This window comes from Schistocerca americana, chromosome 7 (genome assembly GCF_021461395.2).
Source record: "Schistocerca americana isolate TAMUIC-IGC-003095 chromosome 7, iqSchAmer2.1, whole genome shotgun sequence".
Lineage (NCBI taxonomy): Eukaryota > Metazoa > Arthropoda > Insecta > Orthoptera > Acrididae > Schistocerca > Schistocerca americana.
The window spans coordinates 357965747-357984734 of NC_060125.1; the positions used below are offsets into that span (position 1 = coordinate 357965747).

An 18988-nucleotide genomic window follows, 5' to 3' on the forward strand; every position below is an offset into this window, starting at 1 on the left:
TGTACGAAATGTTTATAGATTATATACAGAAACATTCCTCATCAATCAGTGTATCTATCACTCAAAACCGCCGTTGTTCAAAACAGCCGTTGCTGAGATTAACTTTCACATACAGACTCACACGAGGAGGCGACTTCAATTTATATACAGAAAGAGGAGAACATGGACTGCATGGTTCCCAATACACTTCCCTGAGACATGCCTGAAGCTACGTCTGTCGATGGTTTTCCATCCAACACAGCATGTTGCATCCTGCATTCCAATAAATCTTTAAGCCGTTAACAAATATCGTTTGATATCCTATATCTACATAATTTCGCCTCTTCAGCTGTATTACCCCCTACTAATAGCTAAATATTTACATGATTACTTTGGTACTTTACAAAGAACATTCTTATCTATAACTGCAAAGACAGAGTTCTGATTACAATATATTATTAGCTGTCACTGCGACGATACTAGTGTTCTACAATTGCTTTAACCCGGCTAAATTGGTTAAGCAGAATAGACCATTAATTGGGCTATGCACGGCTCTGTTTACAAAGGCTGGCTCGATGAAGTCGTAAGGTCAAGCCATACATTTCTGCTTTCATGCACAGCAGCTAAACTCGCTGCAAATAATTATTTGTACCCGTCGCCCTGGAGTTGAATAGTCTATGCAACAGCTAAAATTGTGAATTAATAAAATAATCAGATATATTAAATATCAATAAATAATTAATAAAAGGGTTTTATTCTAACGTTTGAAATTGATGTAGACAACACAAGACGACTGCGTTGAATAATTCTTAGTTTAATCACTCAGATAATCAGATAAACATGGTAAGGTAGTCCTACAAATAATAATATGACAATATGGACAGAAATAAAATAATATTCAAAAGCAGTAACATTACGTTAAGTGTACTGCAGTAATGATAGCAAATCCCGAAAAGCTAACTAGAGGGCGAAAACTAAGTCCCATTCCGTGATCGCAAGACACGAAATATTCACCAGCTCAAAATAATTCAGAGTTCAGTACGGCGATCCACATATCTACACAAGCGAGATGAAGACTGGCACTCGTGTTCTGTCCAGTCTTAATTCCGTAATGCAAGCGCAGAAAGTCAAAGTTCTGAACTGGAACACATTTAGAACTCGAGAAACTACCCAAAAGAATGAGTATCACAAGTTATCTGAGGCAGGTCTATCTTCTTCCAGCTCTCGGAACTAGGTGTCCGTCTCCAGCATCCTGCTCAGCTCTGTGCTCCAGTAGCATTCCATCACTCCTTATTCTCACTGGCCGAAGTCCATCCCCACCAAAATATGCAGCATTCTTAGGTTCTGCAGACTCGCTTTGACTTAACCTGACCACCTACCACATTAAACTAACATATTATTGCAATATTTATTGAACGGAATGTTACTAACATTCGGTTCCAGTCAGACTATTTACAGTAAATAAAAATAATAGTTTGAACATAAAAAAATAAGACAGAATTCTCGTCATTTGAGCTTATGTTGAATGATAGTAAAATTTATTAAATATTTACTGAACAATAACTTAATTCCACTTGATAGAAGTGGCCCTCTATTCATTGGCGGTGTCAGCTTATTCGTATGACTGACCATTTTTAAAAACAATGATGTTTGATATCACCCATAATCAACATTTACATACAGTTATTGGCAAAAAACAATAAAATATACATTAGGTAACGACACAAGTGAGACAAGATTTGAGGCTAGACATTCTGCATCCAGTTGCTGTGTTATTGTGGAGAATACAATGTTTTAAAAAACATTTGATAATGAAAACGTTATAAAAGACATAATGAATCAATAAATAAAGTAGATACAGCTGTGTAGATTTCAAGGATGATAACTATAACGCAGTGCTATCTTCTGAGATATTGTTGTTGGAATCGCATTAAGCATTTAGAAGTTATTCATTTTTAGGTTCGTTGTGAAAGTATTCAGTGGCTATAAATTATTAACTTTAGTAGCTTTTAGGATATTGAAAATATGATTGTTTCATTGGATGCGACTCATTTTTCTGAGAACATAGATATATTCAGATTTGCTCTGCTACGGAACTGTGATCAATTATTAAATTTCTAAGTGTTGTACTTAGCCGTATTTTAGACTGCCTGTAAATGCTGACATTGTTGCTATTACTTCTGCACTCAAGCAATGCGAGCAACCGCCGTCGAAGTCCCCCTGCTCTGGAATTACCCTCATCCGGCCATGTGCTGATTGCCTAGGTACCTGAGCTCACCAGGAGCGGCTGCATTGCATCCTCGCCCTGCCGACTCGCACCCACCCAAGAAAGCATCACTTCTCCACAGTACCAACCCTGGACGGCCGAATAGCTCGCCTAAACACGTGCAGTGTTACATCATGAATCCTCAGACCAGATAGCGCTATTTGCAATGTGGCCAGTGTTTTACGGAAAGCAGAAGGCGTTCTCCTAATCGATGACTTTGCGTTCTCCTTATTGATGACTTTCAAGATGATAAAACAAGAACTGCTGAATTCTATACAAATCCTATGGACATTGGAAATCGCAATGTGAATGTATGCACAATGTTGCAATCTACATACATCAAAAAACGTTTTGCATCACCCCTGTTACCAGAACTCCTGAAGATAGACGTTGACTGTGGATATTTTATCACAGACACAGTCCATTTGACTCTTCAGAGATGTCACTAAACCCTCCCAAAGATGTAAACAACCATGCATGAGCAGCGCCTATTAAACGGAGGGAGTCCGACAGCCGATTAGTTCCAGTTATTCCACCAGGAAGGAGGAACACAGCTCGTGTTGTCTGTAGTTCAACTATGACTAGACGGTCTATGCGGCGGCTCGATCGCGTCCGCATTGTTACTTTGTGCCAGGAAGGGCCAGGAAGGGCTCTCAACAAGGGAAGTGTCCAGGCGTTACGGAGTGAACCAAAGCGATGTTGTTCGGACATGGAGGAGATACAGAGAGACAGGAACTGTCGATGACATGCCTCGCTCAGGCCGCCCAAGGGCTAATGCTGCAGTGGATGACCGCTAACTACGGATTGTGGCTCGGAGGAATCCTGACCGCAACGCCACCATGTTGAATAATGCTTTTCGTGCAGCCACAGGACGTCGTGTTACTACTCAAACTGTGCGCAATAGGCTGCATGATGCGCAACTTCACTCCCGACGTCCATGACGAGGTCCATCTTTACAACCACGACACCATGCAAAATGGTACAGATAGGCCCAACAACATGCCGAATGGACCGCACAGGATTGGCATCACGTTCTCTTCACCGGTGAGTGTCGCATATGCCTTCAATCAGACACTCGTCGGAGACGTGTTTGGAGGCAACGCGGTGAGGCTGAACGCCTTAGACACACTGTCCAGCCAGTGCAGCAAGATGGAGGTTCACTGGAGTTTTGGGGTGGCATTATGTGGGGCCGACGTCCGCCGCCGATGGTAATGGAAGGCGCCGTAACGGCAGTACGATTCGTGACTGCCACCCTCCGACCGATAGTGCAACCATATCGGCAGCATATTGGTGAGGCATTCGTCTTCATGGACGACAATTCGCGGCCCCGTCGTGCACATGTGGGGTGAATGACTTCCTTCAGGAAAACGACATCTTTCGATTAGAGTGGCCAGCATGTTCTCCTGACATGAACCCTATCGAACATGCGTGATATAGATTGGAAAGGGCTGTTTATGGGCGACGTGACCCACCAACCACTATGAGGGACCTCCGCCGATCGCCGTTGAGGAGTGGGACCATCTGGACCAACAGTGCCTTGATGAACTTGTGGATAGTATGTCACGACGAATACAGGCATGCATCAGTGCAAGGGAACGTGCTACTGGATATTAGAGGTACCGGTGTGTCCAGCAACCTGGACCACCACCTCTGATGGTCTCGCTGTATGGTGGTACGATATGCAATGTGTCGTTTTCATGAGCAATAAAAAGGTCAGAAATGATGTTTTTGTTGATCTATATTCCAATTTTCTGTGCAAGTTACGGAACTCTCGGAACCGAGGTGATGCAAAACTTTTTTTCATGTGTGTATTTTTAAGTACAACTAGCGTCTGTTACCTAATGTTGGTGAATTAAGTCTGTTTCGTGTGTGTTAATCTTCATGTAACATAAGATGTTCTGAAATGCCGAAACTGTTTGTAAGATAAAATGAATTCGCATACCAACTGTCGGTATGTGTATACGTGACGAATTTCGTACAAAAATGCTACTGGGCCAGTCAGACGAGAAAGACTGTGGCCAGAGGTGATTGGTTGTACAGTGGTGCTACACTCACGGTTCGGCGCAGTGGCCTGCAGTGAGGACCCAGGTGTCACTGATGAGGGAGCCACCGCAGAAAGCCTGTCCTTGCTCCACGGTGATGATGAGACCAACCTGGTACGGGAACTGGCCGAGAGTTGCTACTTCGCCGTTGGTGATGCGTTCACCTGTTCGGAAAAAAAATCACAATAAAATCAAGTACCACACGCGCATCTATCGGTGTACACTTCATCCTTGGTACGCACTAAAGCTAACATTTGACTTACAAGGAGAGGCCGGATTCTGTGACACAGCGATTTCGACAGATGGGCAACCATCATCTGTAGCCTGGAATGACGACAGTGAATATTTGTGCCGAACCAGGACTCGAATCTGGATTTCCCACTTATCACGAGCGGTCACCTTAGCATTTTTTATCTCATTTTGTTCGTTCTGTTTGTTCGGGGCAGACGTCCCATGACGCTTGTTCTTGTTCATTGTTGCCCATTAACTCGGTTTTTTATTACGGAGGGCACCTAACCCTCTGACCGAACAGGCTGAGCTACTGTACCGACCCATTTGGCTATCCGTACACGCCTCGCGGCCGGACCCAAACTTTATATGTCATCGACCGTTGTCGTCATTCCATCTTACAGCTGATTGTTGTACACATTCGCAATTGTGAATGCATTTAATGTACTTCATAACGGCTATAGTTGCCGCAGTGCCTGTTACTTTGCACATGCATGCGTGTCCAAATCAACTTTGCATTGTAATTAAGAATAACACAGACACTGGAATATCGTATTCAGCATGTTAGTCCTGTGAACGTGTTTAGGTCGCTACTCTTCCGCTTACTATAAAATGTAAGTTCAACGATCCTGACACAGGATCTATTTCGGACAAAATAGAATCGTTGGAGAACTCGAAAATAAGAATATTTTATTTGTAAACATCATGACCACAAGCTAATAATTTCCGGGAAATCAAAGAATTGGTGAGCTCGATCCGTTTCAGATTTATTTGGGGAGGGAAGATATTGCTAAATGCACAGGAAGGCAAGCTATAGAACGTCCGGTTTCAAATTGTAGTAAACTTTCGTGTGTGTGGATTCGGATGGCACTTCTTGAACCTATTTTACTTTTCTATAAAAGAACGGATATGTACATTGTTGTTTAACTTATTCATTAAATGCTAAGGGAGGAGTTTAATGAATATAAATCGAGTTCGCTTTCCACTGCACACAGGGTGGAAACTAGGTCGTCCGGCGAAATGGTTTTCGTCCAGCAGACATGATGCAGACATTTTCTCTGTTCCCCTGCTTCTATAGAGAATACTATTCGATGCACCGTGAATACTGAATACTTACTGCGACATGAAGGAAGAAAGGGAATCCTTGTCAAATATACAGATAGATAGATAGATAGAGAGAGAGAGAGAGAGAGAGAGAATTTCCAGCAGTAACCGCAAAATTATTCTAGTCAATTTTTAATCGCGTTTCCTACGAACAACCACATTTTGTGAAACAAATAAACAGAAAAAAATAAAAAGAAAACCGTCTGCACCAAGCCAAGGAACGAACATACACCAGAGCCGTGTCGACTCGTTTTTCGAGTTGTTATATCGATGCTTATTGGCACTATCCGTTTCCATATCAAGCCACAGGCTGGCGCTTCGATCGTCTTGTAGTTGGCTCTTTGGTTGGAGGAAGCGCCGGCCAGGGTGGCCGAGCGGTTCTAGGCGCTACCGTCTGGAACCGCGCGACCCCTACGGTCGCAGGTTCGAATCCTGCCCCGGGAATGGATATGTGTGATGTCCTTAGGTTAGTTAGGTTTAAGTAGTTCGAAGTTCTATGGGATTGATGACCTCAGAAGTTTATTGTCATAGTGCTCAGACCCATTTGAACCATTTTTTTTGCTCCATTTGGCTGATTTGCCCGCTGTTCTTCGTCACACCCTACTTAAGCTACTAAATTCGCCCTCCCTCCCTCCCTCCCTCTCTCTCTCTCTCTCTCTCTCTCTCTCTGTCTGTCTGTCTGTGTGTGTGTGTGTGTGTGTGTGTGTGTGTGTGTGTATGTGTGTGAACTCCACTTGTGAATGAGATATTTGATTGTATGTAAGCTGTATTTTCGTTTTATTGCAATTTCAGCATTTCGGTGATCTTGTCATTATTGCTTGTGGGTGAAATTAATTTGGTTGTAATATGCTCTAGGGCGTTATTAGTGACCACTGAGGGCGGATATCGAGCCTAATCTTTAAGGTGGCAAATTCTTGCTTGCCCGACTTGTGTATGAACTGTAATATCGGGCATGGTCGTGACAAGCAAATGCCACCGGCCTGATGAATCTACATCTACATCTACATTTATACTCCGCAAGCCACCCAACGGTGTGTGGCGGAGGGCACTTTACGTGACACGGTCATTACCTCCCTTTTCTGTTCCAGTCGCGTATGGTTCGCGGGAAGAACGACTGTCTGAAAGCCTCCGTACGCGCTCGAATCTCTCTAATTTTACATTCGTGATCTCCTCGGGAGGTATAAGTAGGGGGAAGCAATATATTCGATACCTCATCCAGAAACGCACCCTCTCGAAACCTGGCGAGCAAGCTACACCGCGATGCAGAGCGCCCCTCTTGCAGAGTCTGCCACTTGAGTTTGCTAAACATCTCCGTAACGCTATCACGGTTACCAAATAACCCTGTGACGAAACGCGCCGCTCTTCTTTGGATCTTCTCTATCTCCTCCGTCAACCCGATCTGGGACGGATCCCACACTGATGAGCAATACTCAAGTATAGGTCGAACGAGTGTTTTGTAAGCCACCTCCTTTGTTGATCGACTACATTTTCTAAGGACTCTCCCAATGAATCTCAACCTGGAACCCGCCTTACCAACAATTAATTTTATATGATCATTCCACTTCAAATCGTTCCGCACGCATACTCCCAGATATTTTACAGAAGTAACTGCTACCAGTCTTTGTTCCCATATCATATAATCATACAATAAAGGATCCTTCTTTCTATGTATTCGCAATACATTACATTTGTCTATGTTAAGGGTCAGTTGCCACTCCCTGCACCAAGTGCCTATCCGCTGCAGATCTTCCTGCATTTCGCTACAATTTTCTAATGCTGCAACTTCTCTGTATACTACAGCATCATCCGCGAAAAGCCGCATGGAACTTCCGACACTATCTACTAGGTCATTTATATATATTGTGAAAGGCAATGGTCCCATAACACTCCCCTGTGGCACGCCAGAGGTTACTTTAACGTCTGTAGACGTCTCCCCATTGAGAACAACATGCTGTGTTCTGTTTGCTAAAAACTCTTCAATCCAGCCACACAGCTGGTCTGATATTCCGTAGGCTCTTACTTTGTTTATCAGGGGACAGTGCGGAACTGTATCGAACGTCTTCCGGAAGTCAAGGAAAATAGCGTCTACCTGGGAGCCTGTATCTAATATTTTCTGGGTCTCATGAACAAATAAAGCGAGTTGGGTCTCACACGATCGCTGTTTCCGGAATCCATGTTGATTCCTACAGAGTAGATTCTGGGTTTCCAAAAACGACATGATACGCGAGCAAAAAACATGTTCTAAAATTCTACAACAGATCGACGTCAGAGATATAGGTCTATAGTTTTGCGCATCTGCTCGACGACCCTTCTTGAAGACTGGGACTACCTGTGCTCTTTTCCAATCATTTGGAACCTTCCGTTCCTCTAGAGACCTGCGGTACACGGCTGTTAGAAGGGGGGCAAGTTCTTTCGCGTACTCTGTGTAGAATCGAATTGGTATCCCATCAGGTCCAGTGGACTTTCCTCTGTTGAGTGATTCCAGTTGCTTTTCTATTCCTTGGACACTTATTTCGACGTCAGTCATTTTTTCGTTTGTGCGATGATTTAGAGAAGGAACTGCAGTGCGGTCTTCCTCTGTGAAACAGCTTTGGAAAAAGGTGTTTAGTATTTCCGCTTTACGCGTGTCATCCTCTGTTTCAATGCCATCATCATCTCGGAGTGTCTGGATATGCTGTTTCGAGCCACTTACTGATTTAACGTAAGACCAGAACTTCCTAGGATTTTCTGTCAAGTCGGTACATAGAATTTTACTTTCGAATTCACTGAACGCTTCAGGCATAGCCCTCCTTACGCTAACTTTGACATCGTTTAGCTTCTGTTTGTCTGAGAGGTTTTGGCTGCTTTTAAACTTGGAGTGAAGCTCTCTTTGCTTTCGCAGTAGTTTCCTAATTTTGTTGTAGAACCACGGTGGGTTTTTCCCATCCCTCACAGTTTTACTCGGCACGTACCTGTCTAAAACGCATTTTACGATTGCCTTGAACTTTTTCCATAAACACTCAACATTGTCAGTGTCGGAACAGAAATTTTCGTTTTGATCTGTTAGGTAGTCTGAAATCTGCCTTCTATTACTCTTGCTAAACAGATAAACCTTCCTCCCTTTTTTTTATATTCCTATTAACTTCCATATTCAGGGATGCTGCAACGGCCTTGTCATCACTGATTCCCTGTTCTGCACTTACAGAGTCGAAAAGTTCGGGTCTGTTTGTTATCAGTAGGTCCAAGATGTTATCTCCACGAGTCGGTTCTCTGTTTAATTGCTCGAGGTCGTTTTCTGTGTTCACGTTGGAAGGTCTTGGTGAGATCGAGCACTTCTCTTAAAAGGACTTTGTTTTACTGTTCTATATTTTGTTATTACTGCGATCTCGTGTTTAGGTATTAGCGCTTAAGCATTTCTTCTTACTTTTGAGCTTACTTAAGTGAATGTTTTGTTGAGGATCTTGTTAACAGTTGGCTGTTTAATCAAATTAATTCCTCTGTTTGGTCATTACTACTAAACGATTAACCGGTTAAACTTTGTTTTCATTGTACAGTCATTATAATATTTCGATTTTGGTCGGTGTCTGGGGTGGGGGTTGCATTTAGTATTCATGTGTAGGACCTTGGGAATTTACGTATTTGCTCGGTCTTGCATGAATTATATATCTGTTTGCCCTCGGTTTCCCGAGTTGTTGGTAGCATTGGAGCCATTGGCCCGGCGTGTTATCCACTACCCGCAGAGTCACCGGGCGTGGCTAGTCCACGTGAGCTGTGTACGTGTGCGGTGTGGCGTTTCGCCTCCTGTGTTGCAGTAGCCACCGAGGCAGCGCGGCCTCGTTGCTTACCACATCTCTCTGTAAGTTAACTTCTTAACCTTATGGTTTTTGGACTTTTTTAAATTAAGGTATCCGCTACCCTAGGCCATCCTAGCAAAGACTCACCTCCGCCAGCCCGGCCTTGTGTTGTTGTTTGATTTGAAGATATTTCAATTCTTGTTTGTGTATTGCGATGAATTTTAAAATCTTTGTTATCCTCTGTCCAATACCTGTTATTGCTCAAAGGACGTTCCAAATATTTGTTGTAATCCTAGAGGTGTAAATTTTAAAATTTTGTCAAATGCTAACCTTGTAAAAGTTTGAATATTGTTAGTTTCCTGTTTGAAAAGTTGCTAAATTGCTCACGCCAAAAGCGACCTCAAGTTATTTTAATGGTAATTCTGAATTTGTAAAAAAAAATTCTAAATGGACCACCTTCCTTGTTTGAAGTCTACTACGAGGGCAGTTCAATAAGTAATGCAACACATCTTTTTTCTGAAACAGGGGTTGTTTTATTCAGCATTGAAATACACCAGGTTATTCCCCAATCTTTTAGCTACACAACACTGTTTTTCAACGTAATCTCCATTCAATGCTACGGCCTTACGCCATCTTGAAATGAGGGCCTGTATGCCTGCACGGTACCATTCCACTGGTCGATGTCGGAGCCAACGTCGTACTGCATCAATAACTTCTTCATCATCCGCGTAGTGCCTCCCACGGATTGCGTCCTTCATTGGGCCAAACATATGGAAATCCGACAGTGCGAGAACGGGTCTGTAGGGTGCATGAGGAAGAACAGTCCACTGAAGTTTTGTGAGCTCCTCTCGGGTGCGAAGACTTGTGTGAGGTCTTGCGTTGTCATGAAGAAGGAGAAGTTCGTTCAGATTTTTGTGCCTACGAACACGCTGAAGTCGTTTCTTCAATTTCTGAAGAGTAGCACAATACACATCGAACAGAATAACCCCTTCAGCGTCCCATAAGACTGTAACCATGACTTTACCGGCTGAGGGTATGGCTTTAAACTTTTTCTTGGTAGGGGAGTGGGTGTGGCGCCACTCCATTGATTGCCGTTTTGTTTCAGGTTCGAAGTGATGAACCCATGTTTCATCGCCTGTAACAATCTTTGACAAGAAATTGTCTTTATGGTGTTCGGTTAGACAACGAGGGACCCAGCGGGAACAAACCTTTGAATATCCCAACTGGTGAACAATTGTGACAGCACTACCAACAGAGATGTCAAGTTGAGCACTGAGTTGTTTGATGGTGATCCGTCGATCATCTCGAACGAGTGTGTTCGCACGCTCCGCCATTGCAGGAGTCACAGCTGTGCACGGCCGGCCCGCACGCGGGAGATCATACAGTCTTGCTTGACCTTGCGGCGATGATGACACACGCTTTGCCCAACGACTCACCGTGCTTTTGTCCACTGCCAGATCACCGTAGACATTTTGCAAGTACCTATGAATATCTGAGATGCCCTGGTTTTCCGCCAAAAGAAACTCGATCACTGCCCGTTGTTTGTAACGCACATCCGTTACAGACGGCATTTTAACAGCTCCGTACAGCGCTGCCACCTGTCGGAAGTCAATGAAACTATACGAGACGAAGCGGGAATGTTTGAAAATATTCCACAAGAAATTTCCGGTTTTTTGAACCAAAATTGGCCGAGAAAAAAATGTGTTGCATTACTTATTGAACTGCCCTCGTATCTGAGTGGTTTTCAAAGTGTTATGGTAATGCTCCTTCTGTAATTGTAGTGAAGTAAGATTTGCCTGGTTGAAATCTTACAGATGCCTAAAGGGCTTTTGAGCTGTATTTTTATGAACACTAAACTTATTATTTTAAAGAGGTAGTGTTCTAAAAAAAAGGTTTGTTGTAGGTTTTGTCCCTTTTGGTTCGCCGTCCTGAAATGTGACAGTTATTATTGACTTATTAGTATTTTTAAGTGTATCTTATGAAATAAACGATTACCAGCTGTTGTGAAGCAACAAATGGCCTTCTGTAAACTCAGCCTGCACCTTCCTCCTGCCCGTTGAGTTGTCGTATCCTGGGGCGTCAACTGAGATTTCAGTATCGTCAGAGTTCGTACTTATTACTTACTTCCTTGTTCACAACACTCATGTAGGTCTGGCACTGATCGAAGTCACTAATTTTTCGACTTCTCGGTAATTACCTGGTTGCGAGCCTAATATGTATAAATAAAATATCCTTATTTTCGAGTATTGCAACGATTCCACTTGGCCCGAAACACAGTCTGCATCATGAGTCTTGACCTCGATTTCTAGCGGACGGAAGCGTAGACATGTAAACTCTTTCACTGTAGTTTATTTATAGTTGCCATTAACTAAGATGCCAAAGTGCGTCGAAAAAGGTGACTTTCAGGCTCTGATCTCACCTTGTTAGAAACAGAGGTCAGTACCAAAAGGCAGATGACAAAGTGTAGCGCGTAGCGGGACAGCGGCGTTACCGTTCCCATGCGGCCGGTGTGAGTTTCGACGTCGATCACTGCAGCAGCTGTTTTGTGTGGTTCCTTGAAGTAATGCGAACTGAGAAGCAGAGCGGGAGAATGAGTGTTGTCTTTCTGCCGTACGCATTTTCATTCCAAACGTTTAGTAGGCGTACTGGGTCTTACAAAGCACTGATCACTTAAGAGCTGAAGGAGATCATGTTAGTTTCTTGACGTCAGTATCTTCGTGAGGTATCAGGCTTGATCACGCAACAATGCCAGGTAAGCGTTCGCAAGTTTATAGCGCCAAATGACCCATTTACAGTGTTAATGTACAGGTTGACACATATTGAACTATATGAAACAAAATCGTCATAACTTCTGAACGGTGTGCGTTAGACCGTCCGAACTCCACGGCAGGCAGCGGGGCATGATGGGAATTAGACTGCACATGCATGGTTTGGTTTAGCGATTAAGCTCACTTTCGTTTCCATGTGTTCGTCAATAAGCAAAATTGGTGCATTCGGGGGCTGAGAATTCGCAATTCACGATCGACAAGTCTGTTCACTCTCAACAGGTGATTGTGTGGTGTGTAATGTCCAGTCACGGAATGATCGGTGCTGTATTCCTTGACGGCACGGTGACTACCGAACGGTACGTGAAGGTTTTGGAAGATGATTTCATCCTCATTATCCAAAGTGACCTGATTTCGATAGGTTGTGGTTCATGCACAATGGAGCTGGACCCCATCGAAGCAGGAGAGTATTTCATGTCCTGGAGGATCACTTTGGGGATCGCATTCTGGCTGTGAGGTACCCAGAGGCCACTGGCATGGTCCCCAATTGACCGCCACATTCTTCGAATATGAACACATGCGACTCCTTTTTGTGGGGCTATATTAAAGAAAAGGTGTACAGCAATATCCCCAAAACCATTGCTGAGCTAGAGGTCACGGGTAGCATCGATAGCATCGATGTTCCGACATTTCAACGAGTGATGCAGAATTTCGCTATTAGTCTGCGCCACATCGCCAATGATGGCAGGCATATCGAACATGTCATAACCTCAATCCGAATATATTTAGTGACGTGGACGCCGTAGTTTGTAACTAATTTACGTTTTTTCACATAGTTCAATAATTTTCAGCCAGTATACTCACAGTAGGAAGCTCTGGAACAAGCACAGTAAACCTACGCCAACAAGTGCATGCATATTCAGTTGATCGCGACTGCACAGCCTTAGTCTTGTCTCTTGATATTCAGTCAATCGTGAATAGAATGCTTGTGACAAGTTCCCTTTTATTTAGTGTGACAGACGCACGAAAGTGCGTCCCAAACGATGGGACAGTCATTCTTTGAAGTTATGCAGGCAGTGCGCATTTGCCAATCCACCCTGTCATACGTGCACAAACAACAGTGCCTTGAAGCTATTACGTGCCACCAAGAACACAGCCGTGAATACCTTATGATCGGGATCAGGGGCCAAGAAGTGAATAGTTTGAAGCGGTTGGTAGGTGAACTTCTCACTCGACATCTAAATTTAGTTCGCAATTAAAGAAAGAGATGGTCGCAAGGTTACGTAGGACATGAACCACAGAACTTCCCACTGGGATTAAATAAGATAAACAGTGTCTCGCCTGTGCCCCTGGAGTTTGTCGATGAGCAAAACAGAATTTTAATTAAGTAACTATGGTATTTGCCGTTTTCGGTGGATGTCTGCATTATGAAGCAGCACAGGGCACATGACATCTTGGGTCTTGGTCAATAACAAGGATCGTTAACATACAGAAGATAGTTTTGCGTGTGATAGAGGTCTTCTTCTTCCTCCTGGCCTTATCCAGTGCACTTACTGAATCGGCATAATGTTAATCTGGTTTCGGCAATGTTAATGGTATAGGGTTGTCGGATGCCTTTCCTGCTACCCTTCCTCCCGCCCCCCACCACTTCCCCCCCCCCCCCCCCCCCCCTGCATCTCTGGAACAGACGGAAATTGTGTACTCCGTCTGTCTCCGTCACGTGTTATGGCATATGAAAGTGTGAGAATGTTTCCGAAATGTGTGAGAATCGTGTAAGTGAGGTGGGACATGGTTACCAATCCGGTACTGGCTGTAAAGCGCCTGGTCACAGTTTAGGGTAAATATAATTTGAAGACAACACGGAAAGAAATGGTCAAGTCAAAATTTCACGAAAATGAGTTAGTCGTATCATTATGAAGTTCATCAGATGTACTTTCAGTTGGGTGAACTTCAATGATTGTGATGGGTATAGTCACAGAGTTGTAGCCAGGTTAAAATATGGTGTACACGGGGAAAACGGGTCAAGTCCGTCCAATACGCGGACAGAAAGGGTGAAGTCTAACAGGTGCAGATTTCTGAGCTGTATTGATTTTTTTTTGTAAGTCTCATTGTTGACATTGTTAAAGGCAATGTCATTGTTGATCTTTCTTACGTGTTACCGTAGCTAGCTCGGAGCAGACTTGACGTTAGCTTCTTTGCTTTGTGTTATGCTGGAACTGAAATTCGTGCTGTGATTTGTGCTAACACAGAGCAGCCTCGACAATCGTTCCAAGCTTTATGGTTTCGTAGATAGAATTGCATTTCGTGTCAAATCCAACTGAGGTCGGTATTTCAGCTGATGATGGAATATCCAGAGTCAAGCTGCAGTGGTTAAGTCTAGAAAAAGACAGAGCAATGGTAGAAAATCTGAAATATCTAAAAAGCTAGGAACAATGTCACATGAAATCGGAGAGATCTGTAAGTGTAAGAAGAATTTTAGTGATTTGCTAACTGATGCAGAGAAGTCTACATTAATACCTAATTTCAGTTTGCTGAAGGACTGGAATGAGCAAAGCTGTCACCTGCCAGGACTGATTTCTGTTGACAATGTATAAAGCCGAAGGCCTAGCAGAGATGAGGCAGTAGCTACTTTGCGTGGTTATACATTTCATTATAAGGTCAGAATAATGAGATACAGTATTGTGACAGAATTGTCTGTTTGTCAAAAGGCCTTTGTATCACTGCATGTTATTTCAAAGAAAATATCAGAAATTCCTTAAAAAATGAAGGCATGGAGCCAGTTAATAAACGAGGGAAACACAGAAACCAAGTTCATAAACTTTCAACACAGAGCAAAGCATATGCTCTGACATCAAGTCATTTAAAGGACGGTCCTGTCGTTAAAGTATAAATAAAATACAGAAACCGTATTTGCCTGAAGAACTCACAATCAAAATATTTCAAGAGACAAATTCTACTTGTTCGGTCATATGAAAGTTATTGTAAAATATTTAATACAAAATTTAATACCTCATTTGGTTTCCCTCGAAGGGATACATGCAGAACTTGTGATAAGTTTTCTGTAGTTTTCACAGGTGTAGAGGCACAACTCACACATGCAACAGATGGAAAGGAAAGAGCAGACGTTCAAAGCAATATTAAAGGAGAGAAGACTGAATATGAACTGCACCGCCGTAAAGCTGATGCATTCTATCAGTATAAAAGACAATCTCGACAGAAAGCAGAAAGTTTACGAACACAGAATCGATGTGTATGGATTTCCAATGAAATCTTCCATGTCCAAACATCAGCACCAACATTGTTATTATAAGCGACGGCTTTCTTTATATCTGATTAACATATGTCGACTCTCAGACAGTAATGCAGTGTTGTATGTTTATCCCGAAACTTAAGGGAAGAAAGGTTCAAATGAAGTAGTTTGTTTCCTGCTTCATTTTGTTATTTCGTTTCTGGATCGTGAGGTTAAAAATTAGGAAATTTTCTGACTCATGTGGTGGTCAAAACAAAAACTATACTTATTTCAGTTTCATCCATTATCTTGTCCATCATGCAAAGCGATTTGGATCAATTCATGCGACATTCCTAGTAAGAGAATATTCGTACCTGGAAAGTGACAAAGACATGGGCCTCATCAGACGTAAAACAAAAGCTGAGCTCCCAAAGGGCTGGACAGACATAATTAAAGACGCGTGTGCGAAACCCACTCCTTTTCAGGTTGTTGAAGTTGATGGCTCAATGATACGTGACTGGACTGATTTCTTGCAACCAAGATACCGACCAAAATGTCCATTCACAACGCGTATTATTAAGGAGATGAAGATAGAACGTCAACATCCAAGGCTTATCATACATCGTGACACGGATCTTGGGTCACATCAGTTGTTACTGCTCCTGCTGGACGAATGGAAGAGGAACCAGAATAAATGAAAATAGATCGCATCAGTGTCTGAAACAGCGGTTACTTTACTATAACAAACCTATTGAGATACTGTGCTAATAAGAAGTCGCATGTCCAATGTTTCAGGAATTCTACCTACAACCAAGGAAAAGTATCGTGATCTACAAGAACTGAAGGTGTTCTGTGACACAGGGGCCCAAGAGTACTATACAAATACGGGTCAGGCGTGCGCAACTGTTTGCCATTTACATTGCACACGTTCGTAGTTCCCTGCACAGCCGAATTACTGTTTCCTTTTCCCACCCACGGCTGTTCATCTCCCGCATCGGCGGCCCAGGTTAGGGCTTATGACTACAGTTCACGTCCAGTGTCTTCTGTCTGGAGTCATTGCCTTTACCACTTATATTCGTGGTCCATTCGCGTACATCTCCATGGCGTACACCTTGGCCGCGGCTTCGCCTGGACCTTTCACATGGCCCAAAGAACTCAGTACGTCCTGTGGATATCCGCTGTCACTTCCTCTAGATTCTTGGCATGTACCGAGGCCATGAAGTGGTTTACACCGACGGCTCGATGGCTGATGTCGGCTTCGCGTATGTCTATGGAGGACATATTGAACAGCGTTCCTTGTCCGACGGCTGCAGTGCTTTCACTGCAGTGCTGGTGGCTATATCTCGCGGTCTTGAGCACATCCGTTCGTGCCCTGGGGAGTCGTTTGTTCTGTGTACTGACTCATTGAACAGCCTGCAAACTGTCGACCAGTGCTACCCTCGTCAACCGTTGGTAGCGACTATCCAGGAGTCCATCTATGCTCTGGAACAGTCCGGTCTTTCAGTGGTGTTTGTGTGGACCCCAGGACACGTCGGAATCCCAGACAACGAACTTGCTGACAGGCTGGTCAAACAGGCTACACGGAAATCGCTTATGGAGATCGGCATTCCAATAACTGATCTGCGTTCTTTTTTACGCCGCCCTTTGGGAGACGGAATGGCATAGTCTCAGTATGAACAACAAACTGCGTGTCATTAAGGAGACAACGAATGTGTGGCAGTCCTCCAACGGGCGTCTCGCAGGAACTCTGTGGTTCTCTGCCGGCTCCGCATTGGTCACGCTTGGGCGACCCACAGCTACCTCCTGCGCCGTGAAGACCCACCTGAGTGTCGATGCGGTACCCCGCTGACAGTGGCCCATATTCTAGTGCACTGTCCCACTTTGACTGCCTTGCGACGAAATCTTCGGTTACCGGACTCGTTGCCGCTAATTTTATCTGACAACGCTTCATCGGCTGATTTAGTTCTGCGTTTTATTCTTCAGGGTGGGTTTTATAATTTGATCTAGTTTTCGCGCATGTGCTTTGCCCTTCTGTGTCCTCCACCCTAGCGCTTTTAGGGTGGAGGTTTTAACGTGTTGCAGAGTGGTTGGATTCTCCTTTTTATTCTCGTGATCGGCCAGACACTGTATCTGCTTTCTTGTTTTACTCCCTTCTGTTTTTCGCGTCTCTGTTGTTTTCTTGTCCTGTTTTGTCTACTGTAGTGTTTGTTATTTTTCCTTCGTTCTTGTGGTTTTTCCTTTCTTTCCGTTTTTGTGCTGTACGTCTGGTTTGGCATTGTTTTATTCGGAACAAGGGACCAATGACCAAGCAGTTTGGTCCCTTCCCTCCTCTTTTAAACCAACCAACCATAGCAGTCCGTACATAGCTAAAGCTCATAACTTGTTCAGTTGACACACCATCTGCTTCTATATTTATATCGTACAGGTGCTTTCGATATTGCCATACTCTTAATTTTTTTGAAGCAATTTCCATGTTACAGTGCTCTGCTGTTTTATTAACTCGATGAAGTAATCTGTTAATTATCCTCATTATTTGCTATCAGTACAGCATGGTCAGCCAGATTTTTCTCCCTTTTTAATGCGTTATGGTCCCTACATTTTTTTCCATCCCCCAGTGGTGATTAATTTGTGGTTAACAAAGACTGTTGACACATCACAATCACATGCAGCCTCACCAAAAGTCTCCGACGTTCCACATGTAAAGATATGGCTATGTGTTGTACAGCCTTTAAATGACACCGTCGTTGTGAGCCTTCAAGCGTCTTGGGAGCTGTAAGAGCTTGTGACTGTTCTAATACATCTCTGTAGCTTTAAGGCTCCCTGACGTTCTGCATCCAAGTTCCGCAGTACATTGCTCTGAGGGTTATTAGTGGAGTAACTTTCGCAGCTTGAGCTCTTTTGGAACTATGCACTTAATCAGATTTTTGTTAGCGATGCTTATAATTAAAATAAAAATATGTGACAGGAAGAAGCCAATAGAACCAGAGGGCAAGAAGTTTGTGGTTATGCCATACAATGGCGCGTTTTCCGACAGAATTGCGCACGCCTTTAGAAAAACGAAAATAAAAATTGGGTTTCAAACGAATGGTACAATTGGTTGTAAGCTACAGCACAAAGCTGGCAACGACAGCAATAAATATATGGGATCTGGTATTTATAAGACTAGCTGCCAGGATTGTGATAGATTTTACATCGGTCAGACAGGAAGAAATTCCAGACTAGTTTTAGAGAAAATACGTATAGTCAAAATAAGGGCGCTCTCGGTACGCATTTGGACAGAGAAAGACATTCGGTAGGACATATAGACAGTAATATGGAAGTGATGCATAGGGCGTCAAAGGGTCAGTTAATGAACTTACTCAAGGATATGGAGATTTATGCGCACAGAAAATAACAACCGGAATTACTGCTGAATAAACAGAACGTGTATAACCTGAATGCTTACTTTGATATATTCAGAGACCTACTAGTTTGAATAGCGTGGAGCACCCCAGCGGATTGGCATGTGCCGGCCACCGGCAACGAGAAAACTGGGCCGTCCTCCGTTAGCTCAGCCACAGGAAAACAAGCAAATCATGCAGAGAAAAAAAATGGTCCAAATG

At 43.5% G+C, this 18988-nt stretch overlaps 1 protein-coding gene across 1 annotated transcript in view; it reads right to left on the minus strand.

Annotated features, from left to right (window-relative positions):
* The window catches only part of LOC124622544 (brachyurin-like), an 83463-nt gene that overhangs the window by 31919 nt on the left and 32556 nt on the right, over positions 1-18988 (minus strand). The window contains exon 3 of the mRNA XM_047148281.1: positions 4301-4451. Coding sequence (XP_047004237.1) covers positions 4301-4451 — 151 coding nt within the window. The remainder of the gene's footprint in view (positions 1-4300; positions 4452-18988) is intronic.